This window comes from Carettochelys insculpta, chromosome 11 (genome assembly GCF_033958435.1).
Source record: "Carettochelys insculpta isolate YL-2023 chromosome 11, ASM3395843v1, whole genome shotgun sequence".
NCBI lineage: Eukaryota > Metazoa > Chordata > Testudines > Carettochelyidae > Carettochelys > Carettochelys insculpta.
In genome coordinates, this window is record NC_134147.1 from 22200779 (window position 1) to 22213998 (window position 13220).

The 13220-nt window shown below is 39.5% G+C and overlaps 1 protein-coding gene across 1 annotated transcript in view; it reads left to right on the forward strand.

Moving 5' to 3' along the window:
• The window catches only part of CACNA1D (calcium voltage-gated channel subunit alpha1 D), a 354295-nt gene that overhangs the window by 302602 nt on the left and 38473 nt on the right, over nucleotides 1-13220 (forward strand). Inside the window, exons 38-40 of the mRNA XM_075006076.1 lie at nucleotides 2132-2234; nucleotides 3720-3821; nucleotides 10340-10470. Coding sequence (XP_074862177.1) covers nucleotides 2132-2234; nucleotides 3720-3821; nucleotides 10340-10470 — 336 coding nt within the window. The remainder of the gene's footprint in view (nucleotides 1-2131; nucleotides 2235-3719; nucleotides 3822-10339; nucleotides 10471-13220) is intronic.

Sequence of the window (13220 nt, forward strand, 5' to 3'; positions counted from 1 at the left end):
GGTCTTAAAATTTGTTCTTCTTGTTGTTGTTCTCCATTGTTTCATTGTTTTACAGAACGATCAGTGTGCATTACCATAATAATCCTGTGCAGTTTTACGGGTAGGGAAATGATCCTTCTGATAAGCTCTGCACCATCGCCAAATTACTCCAGTTTTATACTGGGTTTATTCTTCTGATTCAAATCAGCTATTTCAGTTAATTGAGTTCAGCGTCGTTCCACAAACCTAAAGAACTTTAGGATTATAGAAATGTCTGTATTAATGTAACATTTTTTATATTTTTATCATCATAATTATTCGTATTTCCAGGAAATTGGCACAAAACACAATTTTACCACAGAAATAAAAGCCAGTATATTTTTTTCAATAAATATTCAGTCATACAGCATTTGTGTTACTGAACTATATACCTGCAAGACACCATAGCAGCTCTTATATTTGGGAGTGCATCTTGGGTTTTGCTATGGAGAAACAGAAATAGAGGGCAAGGCAGTTTTTATTCAATAGTTACTTTTTTATATTAGTGATTGCAGGTGTCCTTGCATGTGTGTGACGTAAGCTCATCTTCCCTATGATGCCTCTTTTTGCTACCTGCATTTGGAAGAGAGAGGTCAGATCTACAAAACCCCTGCAGTTTTTCTGAAGATGCCCAAAATCTAATTATGATAAAAACATCCTTCTGTTTTAATTTTACGTTCTGTAGCTATTATTTTACAAAGCAGAATTCCACTTTGAGGCTGTAGGAGAAAGCACTCCATCCCTTCATTTGTTAATTAAGGGTTGGAGTTCTGCACAGGGGCCTGAAATCAATGGGCTTGTACATAGCATTGTTAAGCAGTGCCTCTGCTGCCACCACTCATGCCACAGTGTCTACACTGCTGTTTGTATCAGGCTAGTTTGAGCAGAGCTAGTGTGAATATGTGTGTGCAAGCAGGGAAGTCACAGCCCTAGCTCATGGAGTAGACATGGCCTCATGCAAGAACAGGAAACAACTCTGATAGATCAAATTGTGTAACTTTGTCTTGAGTTGCCCCTGAAGCACTACTGTGGTACAGAGACTGCTGCTTAAAATGCTGATGGTGATAGAGTAGATAACAATTCAAGTCTTATATGCTAGCTGAATCAGGCATTCCCTTCCAGCCTGATTCAATGAAGTTATCACAGATTTTTCAATTAGTCTGACTTAATTAAATGAGTGTGAGATGTGTGATACTGTGTAAAGTGCTCTTGGAAAACGTAATGGCTTTTGCAAGTCAGTTTTGATGCGACTGTTAAGGTGAGCATGTGCAAGAATACAAAGAGCTGAAAAAAGCTAATTGCTGAAAATAGTGAGCCAGATTCTCTCATGCAGTGCAGCTGTTTTGTGCCGCTCTACTTGCACAAGCTGTTCCTAAAATTGTCAAATCTGCTCCTAAGAAGATCACCTCAATGCAGCAGATCTCTGGTGGCAAAGAGCCAGCACAGGGGCTCTTACACCACGTCACAATCCTCCATTCCATTGCATCCTAGCAGGGACCAGGAATCTTATCCAGATGGAAGTCTGTGAAAACAGGACTCCCCTGTGCTAGTCTGATCCCCAGCATCATTTATTGGTCTTCTGAGGTCTGTTACAAGCTGGCATAAGCTAGAGGAGACCTCAGACTCCTGTAACTCATTATTGGGTTCTGGTGCTGCAGCAGGATCAGGAACATACACTTCTGCATGCTTAAAAATACATTTGCATCACGCTGTCCAGCCTTTTTGATGGATGCAGTTCAACCTTTGTCAAGGATCTGGCCTCATGTCTGTAAAGAAATTTATTAAATAAAATATGAAGACCACTGAATGTTTTCCATTCTTCTGAAACAATCTGTGTTAATATCACCTATAAATTGTATTCAACTGAGCAGCATTTCTGGAATGCCATGGATCATTTCTAGTGTCAGGCAAAAATGTTCTCCCGTAGTGCTTTCAGCTGTTTATCAGCTAAAGGATATAATTTTTTTCCTACATACCTTCTTAAGGTTTTATTCTTTTAATACATTTCAGCTTCTTAGATAAATTAACATAATGAAACACTGTTGCCAAAATGTAGTCTCTCACTACTTGATTTTTTAAAAGATGCATTTGTTTTCTTTTTTTCCATGTACAGAGGTTAGTAGCCATGAACATGCCTCTGAATAGTGATGGAACAGTCATGTTCAATGCCACATTATTTGCATTGGTTAGAACTGCACTGAAGATCAAAACAGAAGGTAAGAAAATGTATGTGAAACCGATACTGTGTGTGTCAAAATATGTAGTGAGGGAAAGTACAGGAGAAGTGATATTTTGCATAATTCCCTCTTGCTGGACTCAAGCAAGCCTGATACTTGTTTTGGATTGGGGTTTATACAGGTTGAACCTTTCTAGTCCAGCACCTTCAGGGCCTGACGGATGCTGAATGAGAGAACTTGCTGGAACACAGGAGGTCAATATTGTCTAGCAGCACTACCAACAGTTCCACTGCTTATTGGGCTCTTCGAAGATATTTAGGGGTAAATTAGAGCTAAATAACAAGACAGAATACTGAGAAACTTGGCCATACCTGTGATAAGTGGTCGTCTGGCTAACCAAAACCATGCTGGTCTATAGATGTTGCTGGACAAGAGAGTGCCAGAATAGAGAGGTTCAGTCTGTATTCCCAAATGGCTGGACTGTTCTTTTCTTATTCTGCAGGTTAGAAATTGGATGAGAAGGCTGATGTAGAGGCACAGGGAAACCGTGGAAATTGTTAGAGATTTATATTTGTGAGATATGGAGAGGGATATATAACAAGAGGCTGAATATGCGTGCATTTAACAGACTTATCACTGTGCATTAAAAAAGGCATTACAGTTTCAGTAAAAGAAATGAGATAACTGTACTCTGAAACCATCACGCATTTCTGTCATTTACTGTCCCTGTCTCCTTTTTCTTTCCAATTTTTTATTTTGTGGGTATTTCATTACTTATTGCTCCTCCATTCGCCAGAAATCTTCATATTCCATTGCCCATAACAAGCTGCTCAGACTACCCCTCTCTTTGTAGCATTGTGTGGCAAACCAGTGTACACTCTCATGCCTGAGCTCAGTGCTGCAGGAGAAGGGAATCTTGCCTCAGCAGGTTGCTGCCTGAGCTTGAAGCCTGAACCCAGAAGCTGTTCCCATGATCAAATGGATTCAGGGCTCAGCAGAAGAGCAGGGAGAATGAAAGACAGTGGCTTTCAAAGAGCCACCCACTGCTTCACCGACAGCCTGGGGCAACTTTGCAGTGGAAGCAGGATAGAGCCAGGACCTGCTTCACACACTGCACCTCTCCTCTTTGTCTGCTTCCCCTGGACTGGTGTAGTAATAGAGGAGTCCACTGGCATGTGCTAATAAACAACCTTTTGTCATTTTTTTCCATTCACGTAACAAAGGGTGCTATTTTCCTACTACCCAAGCTAGTCTATGCTTTTGGCTGCAGCATGTACTCTAAACAAGAGAAGATCCCTTTCATTGTCTATTTTGGAAAGACTTTGCATAAAGCTAAATGAATACGTCAATTTCCCTAATTTCTCCTGCTTCTCAGGGTATTTTGCACTCTGAGCCATTTTATCTTTTTTCTTTAAACTAAACAATTCAATGTAAGGACTAAAGAATCATTAATAGCAGCACAACTGAAATGTAATTGTTTTCTAAATTATGCGTAACATAATTATCATGTCTGTCTCTCTACAGGTAACCTAGAACAGGCAAATGAAGAACTTAGAGCGGTTATAAAGAAAATCTGGAAGAAAACCAGCATGAAGCTCCTTGATCAAGTTGTCCCCCCAGCTGGTGGTTAGTGAGATAAATGTTTGGTACATTTTAGACTTCATAAATTGAGAGGAACCAAAATAGAAATAGTTCAAGGCAAAATTAGAACTGTAACCTCATTAGCCAACAGTAAACTGTATGCCAAAATAAATATATAGAATATTATATTTTGTTATGTTAAATCATATAATAACAGGGCTGGTAAATACAACTGAAAGGAAACAAAAGAGATATTTTATGTTAATGGTCTTTCTTGCAAAAGTATCTTTATTAGCTATAAACTTAATGTCAGTATGTTAAGCAAGATAAAAGAACACGTATTATGTACTAATTAAGCTTACCATTATTTTTCTGCTTATATACTTTTAGATTTTGAATATTTCTGACAGAAAACTAAAATATTTGTATTTCCTGTTTTAAAAAATAATGTTTTGCTAAATTTATAAAGCCAAAAGGCTCAAATCTTCACTCTGTTACTTGTTTAAATTCAGAACAGCTTCACTGTCCGCAGACAATGGAGTTGGTCCTGATTTGTATTAGTATAACTGAGATTGGAATATGGGCCAAAGTAAATAGATTTTTAAATTCCACTGATTTCAGTATGTTGGCAAGAACTATGAGGCATGTATGTTACTCATTATGTACTATAAAATGACTTATAAATATATAACACAATATTTGACATATAAATATATATATCTAAATATATATATTTAGCTTTTTTCAATATATATGTGCATAGTAATAAACTGTAGGATTAGGTGACTGTTTTTGACTTGCTTTTTCAAGTTTTAAAGGTGCAGGATCTGTTGCACAGTATCATCCATATCAGTAATACAGCCAGATGTCCAAGATACAAATCTGTTGTAATCATCTGGTATGTTTTGTAGCTTACTGTACTTTCAAGACTGATCAGACTCAGGTTTGGAAGCAGACTCAAGATCCTACACCCGAGAGTGGTGGAGGCTGATCTCCCTCTGAAGGTGACATTCACAGTCTCTAGGAAAGAGAGAGCATGCTGGCTGCACCACTCTTCAGCATGACTCGACAAGCAGCAATAGGTTTGGCACTGGAGGGAGCCACTTGCTAGTGGTGTGGTGGCTGCCAGCTAAAAGTGAGGATGATGACAAAAAATGTAGACAATTGGACTTCCAGAAGGGGAACTGATACTGCACATTTAAAATAACCTTTTTGTCTGTGTTCTACTCTCTTCTTTTTAGCCTTACACCTGAGTGCTTGCATGGCATATATGAATTGCTTTGTTATTGTTGTAACTATGTGCTTGAGCTTTTTCTGCAGCCTCTATTCCTTTCAACTATCAGTCTTTCAGAATATTCTGAAGCAATTCTGTTTTAGGGTGGTGGCATGGAATTAGTGTTGCCTCTTGCCTCTCTATTCCCCTACATTTTTTATTGAAATATGGATGCATGCTCCCGAATAGCTAGCTGTGCCTGCATAAATTAATCTCAGAGACACCGAAAGATTATATTCTTAGAATTAATCTTATATAGTTGCACTTTAGTTCACTGTTTAAACTTTGGTTTCATTTCATTTCTGATTACAAACTGTATATTAAATTTCAGTCATACTAAGATCCATTGCTAGTACCATAACTCTTACTTTGAATATGTCATTCTCCAGTGTAGCTAGGATAGAATGTTGAAAATATGGACCATTATTAAAACTATAGAAAACAGGCCGTCTTCAAGGGTTTACAACAGCATAGTACAAATATCACAGCATATGATTGAGTCCTTTTTCCTGTTACTTGACAGGATCAAATATTTCTCTTTCAGTCCTGTTTTGTTTCTTTGCCAAGTCTAGTCACTATAATTTACATGAATAAGTGAAAAACAGAAATTGATGAGCAAACAGAAATATAACTGTTTTATGATCTTATCTGCTGTGAATTTAAAGTAGTTAGTATAAAACATAAAGTAGTTCTTATTTCATCTGAGTATTCAATAGAAAAATAGGAGATGGCAATATAAAAGCTGATATATAAGTAACAATCTCTTTGGACATGAGTACACTACCCCTCCCTTTCGGAAGGGGTATTTAAATGACACAGATTGGAACTGATGAATGAGGTGCTGATATGAATGTTCATCTCCTCATTAGCATAATGGCAGCCAGTCGCTCTTCGAAAGTGTTGCTTTCAAAACAGAAACTGGCCCTGTAGACATGGGCACTTTGAAATAAACCTCAGATTTTGAAATTCCTTTATTCCCAATTAATTCAATAAAGGAATTTTGAAGTCTGAGGTTTATTTCAAAGTGCCCACATCTACAGGTCCAGTTTCTGTTTCAAAAGCAGCACTTTCGAAGTGCGACTGGCTACCATTATGCTAACGAGGAGATGAATATTCATATCAGCACCTCATTAACCAGTTCCAATCTGTGTCATTTAAATACCCCTTCCGAAAGGGAGAGGTAGTGCAGACATAGCCAATGTGAATAATTCTTTAATCAGATACGAGCAAAATATTTTGTTTCTATATATCAACATTTGTTACATCTAGGGCATATAAATTGGCCAGTCCATGATTTTTCCCCCAGTGCTGTTTGTTGTTGTATTGTTGAAGGCCAGATCTTTTCATACACTTAAACATGCACCATGCCTCCAGATCTGTATCAGAATCAGTCAGTTCTCTGACTGACAGAATGGAAAGAAACCAAATTGCACTCTCTTTTGAGCAAAGTAGACACAATGTAAAAAAATAACTAATTACTAGGACAAATTATATTTCATTAAATCATTAAAGATTAACATCCGATCGCAGGCCAAGGAAGTCTCTTACAAAAGACAAAATATTAGATGCATGCTGGGTTTAGCTGGAAATTAATGTAGGGCAGAAGATATACCCAAGACCTGCTAAAGTCCATTGCTATTTTGGAAAAGGAATTTTCCTCTAAATTCCCCCATCCTTTGACACAAAGCCCATTCAATTTCATCTGACACTTTCTGCATCCTTTAAAAATGTGTTTCACATAAATAATTTCTTTTGTTCTCTTTGCTGTAACTAAAGATCTATCTATAGTGTGGTCACTTCTACTTAGCTGCTTCCCTGCTTCTCTAACCATGGCTACGTCTACACGTGCACGCTACATCGAAATAGCTTATTTTGATGTAGTGACATCGAAATAAGCTATTTCGATGAATAACATCTACACGTCCTCCAGGGCTGGCAACGTCGACGTTCAACTTCGATGTTGGGCAGCACCACATCGAAATAGGCACTGCGAGGGAACATCTACACACCAAAGTAGCATACATCAAAATAAGGGTGCCAGGAACAGCTGCAGACAGGGTCACAGGGCGGAATCAACAGCAAGCCGCTCCCTTAAAGGGCCCCTCCGAGACACAGTTGCACTAAACAACACAAGATCCACAGAGCCGACAACTGGTTGCAGACCCTGTGCATGCAGCATGGATCCCCAGCTGCCGCAGCAGCAGGCAGAAGCCCTGGGCTAAGGGCTGCTGCACACGGTGACCGTAGAGCCCCGCAGGGGCTGGAGAGAGAGCGTCTCTCAACCCCTCAGCTGATGGCTGCCGTGACAGACCCCGCTATTTCGATGTTGCGGGACGCGGATCGGCTACACGTGCCCTACTTCGACGTTCAACTTCGAAGTAGGGCGCTATTCCCATCCCCTCATGGGGTTAGCGACTTCGACGTCTCGCCACCTAACGTCGATTTCAACTTCGAAATAGCGCCCAACACGTGTAGCCGTGACGGGCGCTATTTCGAAGTTGGCGCCGCTACTTCGAAGTAGCGTGCACGTGTAGATGCAGCCCATGTGTGTTACTCAGAAAGAAAGTCAAAAATGACTTCCTTTGGCCTAGTCTCAAACATCGTGTGCCCCCATGTCCACATAAAACTGATGGTGCCTGCAAAAGCATGTATGCACCCGCGGCCTGAGATTTACATTCTAGGCATCTGGGAACTCAGTCTAATTTGCACATGAAGAGTGGATGCATGGCCGTACTTGTGGGCACAGTCAGCTGCAGTGCAAAAGTGGCTGTGCAGTACTGTGGACTAGCCTGAGGCATGCTGTCAGTGTGGCCCACTGTGTTTGTGACATAATGTCTCTCATTTCTACTCATTTGTTCTTTTCACAAACCGTTTCATAGATTATTTCCTTAATAGCTCTCTTCAAACACTGGAGAGGAAATAATATTAAGGATGGGGAAAGACTTCTGTGTGAGTCAGACAAAGACATAATTAAACTACAGAAGAAGGGTTGAAATTAGATGCCTTCCAGGGAAATCTTCCTAACATTCAAAACAGAATAATGAGTCATCTGAACAGCTGCCAAGAGAGATTACAGGTGCAACCAAGGAACTGCTCACAAAAGAGATTAGGTAACTAATTTCAGAGCATCAAGGAAAAAATATTCTGCCGTAGGGCCTCATCCTGTGCAGTGATGAGCTCTTCGTGTGAGGTGCTGAGCCCCCTCCATCCCCCCAGTAACCAGTGAGAGTTTGGAAGGCTCAGTGTCTTTAAGGAAACATCAGCACTTGGCAAGAGCAGGCTCCAGGATGCTATATAAGACAGTTCCTGGAACAGACTGGGCTCCCAACCAAGCCACTTTAAACCAATTAGCAATAGAGTTTTGTTTCCCCCCTTACTGTCCTTTGATACGCTTGAAGGCACATTAAATAAAGAGCTGATCCAGATATGTCTTTATTGCATTTCCATTGAACTCAGTAATGTTATGTCTGGGGTGAATTTGGCCCACATCAGACTATACTTTCACTGATATTTATTATTCTGAAAGGAGTATATTTTGAACAGTGGATAGGTTTCATTTTATACTGCTTTTCTAATAACACCCCATAGTTACTGAAACTAGAGAAACAGACCATCAAAATGAAATAGTCTGCTCACTTACAGTAACATTATTAAAAGAAGTATATTAATTACACTTTAAATCTTAGAAGGTAAGGTATTGGCTTTCTTGTAGTGCAAAGTCAAAGTGAGACTGCTGTATTTAGAGTGATACTGTATGACCTGATAAGGGGAGGGAGAAAAAAGACAAGGAGAGCATTGGAAATGTGTGTAATATGGCACTCACAATGTTTTCCACTAAAAGTATGTTACAATGTATCTTGTCATTTAGCATTCACACAGTCTTTCCAAATTCAGCCAATAGAAGTCACAGGTGAGCCTATTAACCCAGGTCCTGAGAAATATTAAGTACTTGACTTTCACAATTTGGTCAAGAGAAGTTGCAGATACTCAGCACACATCTAGATTTGGCCTACTAACAGTAGAGTAGGCTTTATCACCAGTATTCTAAAACACATCCGTTCCCCTTCTTCCATAATATTGTGTTAATTAGCAGCCATTTTTCAAATAGCTTTATCAGTGTGCTAAAAATATCAAGGGAGAAGGTAACAAAGGCAACAAACTTCACATAAGTCTAGGAAATTAAAGAATACCAAAAACTGTATTTTTTAAGTAATAAGATAGTACTACATTACTAATATGCGTGCCTTATTAGAACATCAGAAGTCCATATTTGGGTGCTCAACCTGCTCTTCTTTAATATCATAAAGTGGGCTTGTAGTATTGTTAAGTGATGAGTTGAGAACTTGAATGTGGGATTTGGCTATCTTCTTAAGGCACATGTATTTGGAGATTGGGCTTTCAAAAAATGTGGTATGGTTCACAAAAGTGACTCTGTAAAAATTACTCATTTTTACTTAGAATTATAGCTGGACAATTAACTGGAAAAACTTACTTTTACTTTATTGGCATTAAGAGTCAACCTACTGCTATGGGGAACGTTATGTTCCATTTCATACACACTGCTATTGTTAGTTGCTAGTCAAGGAGCAAATTCTTACTTCAACAAGACTAATTAATTAATTAATATTGACTTTATGAGGGATGTGGAATTAGCTCTTAACATTTTAATTTCATATTTTTGTTGCTGGCTGTCAGTAACATAATAAGCACATACAACCTAGCCTGGAAGGTGCTCGAACAATATGGTAATGGAGCAAAAGTGCAGGAACCAACACAGATAGATAAATTGATCATAAGCCTCTTTGATGCTGCAGTTTGAAAAATTTTATTTTTATGTGATAACTGGACAAATTTGGCTTGGTAGGAAAAGTAACTGCTTAAGCATAAATTAAAACCAATAAATCACCTTTTTGTAGAGTCACTCTTCTGAGCGTATTCAGTTTCAGTTGGTCTGATTTTAATAAATTTGTTCAAAGTAACGCAAGCCAGTAATTCTGTGCTCTGTGCAGATACTAACCTGTGTATGATTTATTAAAAAGTCACCTGTTTAGAGCTTAGTAAAATATTCTATTTTCTTCTACATTAAGGTCTCCTTCACTTAATTCTAATATTGAGCTAGAATGTCTGTTAAAATATTGTTTTATGCTAGGTATAAACTATGTCATTACAAAGTGAAAGCTTAGTGCCTATTGTACCCATCACATTTATTTTCCTGAATCAGATGTGAGTATATAGGCTATTGGTGAAAATGTGCTGACATGGGAGAGATGTGTCTGGTCTGTTCATTTAGATGATGAGGTAACCGTGGGGAAGTTCTATGCCACCTTCCTGATACAGGACTACTTTAGGAAATTCAAGAAACGCAAAGAACAAGGACTGGTGGGGAAATATCCTGCGAAGAACACCACAGTTGCTCTGCAGGTGATTTTGTTTTTATGTTTTAACTAACCATTTTGTAAGCTTATTTGAAATAACAGGGAGATGACTTTTCATGATTGAGTAATACCTCAAGGATTTTCTGTAACTGACAGTGTGGGTTCTTCGTTCATCAAAAAATAAGAAGTAGGTTTCCAGCCATAACAAGGTAAGTGCAAAATGTCTTCCTTTGTGTGCTACTAAAACAATTGCAAGCAGTTACAGCAAACCTGCTTAAGTTTAATAGATTCCTTGAAGAAATATGAGACAAAGCTGATAATATCACATCAGTTAAAATGAAGCATCACTTTTGAGTGGTCATTTTCCTTCCCTTATGCATTCCACCTTTTCTAAGCTACTAGGTGTTTTGCCAGTGTTACCATAATGTCTGAGGGCAGTAACCCTGAAATATTTTCATAGTATGCACCATCTCTTAATGGGCAGATTATCTTAAAAAATAACCTTTTCTCTCATGACTTATTGTTTACTTCTTTTCTGACTGATAATCACATGGAGCATCTCCTCTCCTGTATAGGATGATATAACTTCACTTTGGCAATTGTTTATGTGGGAAAGAAATATTTGTAAAGTACTTTGGGCTCTCTTTTAAAGCATTTTAATGAACAAAAACAAGGAGAGACACCTCAATCAGCTCTCCACAAACCACCAGCAATTGGCCTATGGACTACTGGTCCACAGATCGTAGTCTGGAAACTTATGCCCCAGGAAAATGCTTTCTAGATTAGTGAACTGGGCTTTGAAATAAAAGGCTGTGCTTTTTAGGCCCCAGTTGTTACACTCTGCCCAGTTAATATTGGATCAGGACTTTCTGATATCCTGTCCATGTAATTTAAACAGATTTAATAAATGTGCTAACTTTTTATTTCAATGTTGAATCTTCGTACACTGTCCTGAGAAACAGCTGGTATCACAGTTTCCACCAGGGAATATTTTAGTGTGATGCATATATTGTTTTCTTGAGAATGAAGTGCTGATTAGTAGTTCAACCTAGCACTAGTTTTCAGTGTTTTCTGTATGTGGAAAGTGTATGTGTGAACTTGTATCTTCCTTTTTTTATGGGAAGGATTCTTTCGAAGATGGGGTTTACTTTCGAAAGAGCAGTGTCTACACTGGTTTTCTTCTTTCAAAAGAAGCTATTTTGAAGTAAGAATATGCAAATGAGATGTCAGATGTGTAAATCTGCAACTCATTTGCATTTTCGATTTCCCTCATTTGCATGCCTTTTCAAAAGAGGAATGCAAGTGTAGACACAGCCTATGTGAATAATACTACCACCAGACCAGTTCTTAATTTGTAGAGAAAGAGATGTCGGAGGCGAAGCAGGTTGCTACTTTCATAACTGATGTGGCAATACCAGAGATGCCAGGTTGTGAACTGCCATGCCTAGTAGTGCCGGGGCTCGGTCCTGGTACAAATGAAGCACAACTTCAGTCACTGAAGTAACTCTGAGGGATAATGTTACTCACTAAAGTAGCGATGGAGCCGAGTGTCAAAGCCTTTGCATTATTTTCTTGTTTTGATAACAGCTTTCCTACAGTTCTATCATATTGTTCATTTAGTGTAATGCTTCATTTTAGAAATCTGGTTACTTTACATGTACAGGTACTAACAGGAGGTATGTTGATCATCTCATGCATTTTTAGGAAATACATGACAAGAACTCAACGTGGGAGATTGTGCCTGGCCTCTGCATGGGTGCAAAAGGGAGAGAGGAAGCAAAGGGCTTCTTTGGTTCTGTTGCACACCTGCACAGGGACTGTTCTTTATGGCAATCCCTGTGCTGCAAATTAAAGGACATCACTGAATTTCCACTAAAGTCAATACTGATCATTACACTGACTTAAATGAGAGCTTGAGCTGACCCCAGGTGTGGGGAATAGTCTCTTGGCATTCCTTGAACTTCCAGGAGGGACTGGCACAGTGCCTCCTGAGAGTTCCCATCAAGGTCCTAATCCTCTCTGCTTTACTCAATGTAGTAGGTAGTCCGTCGTGTCCGACAATGACGTCTTGAGCTTCCACAGGCTCATCGGTTGTGGACTCACATGTGGCTGAGGAGTCCAAGCTTCAAACGGCATGGATGTTCACAGTGGGGGCAAGGGAAATGTCCTGGCTCTGTTGGTGCAGCTGCTGCTATTGCTTTCCTCCTCTCACGAGCATCAATGAGGTGTATGTGTCACTGCTCTTCAAAGTTGTCATACGCGTGTCGTACGAGAGAGAGCACGCCAGCCTGTTCGGTCTTTTGCATGCTGCTCTAGCTGATCTGGTTTTAAACCAGCATGAGCAATGTTGGCCTTCACACAGTCTTTATATCTCTTGCGAGGCCTACCTTGATTCCTTTTGCCCTGGGAAAGTTCACCGTAGAGGAGTTGCTTAGGGATTCTCGACTCCTCCATTCATATGATGTGCCCTGTCCAGCAAAGCTGGGCTTTCAGAATCATGGCTTCGATGCTCTTGGTTCCTGCTCTGTCCAGAACTTCCAGGTTCGTAACTCTGTCCTGTCATCGAATGTGCAGTATTGACCTCAGGCTGCGTGTATTGAAGCACTCCAGCAGTTTTACATGTTTTCTGTGCAAGGTCCAGGTTTCACAGCCATACAGGAGACTGGTCAAGACTACAGCCTTGTACACTTTCAGTTTAGAGGACTGTTGGATATTGTGCTGATTCAACACTCACGCTCTCAGATGTCCTAGTGTCTGGCTGGCCTGGCAGATTCTGGCATTGATTTCTTTGTCAAG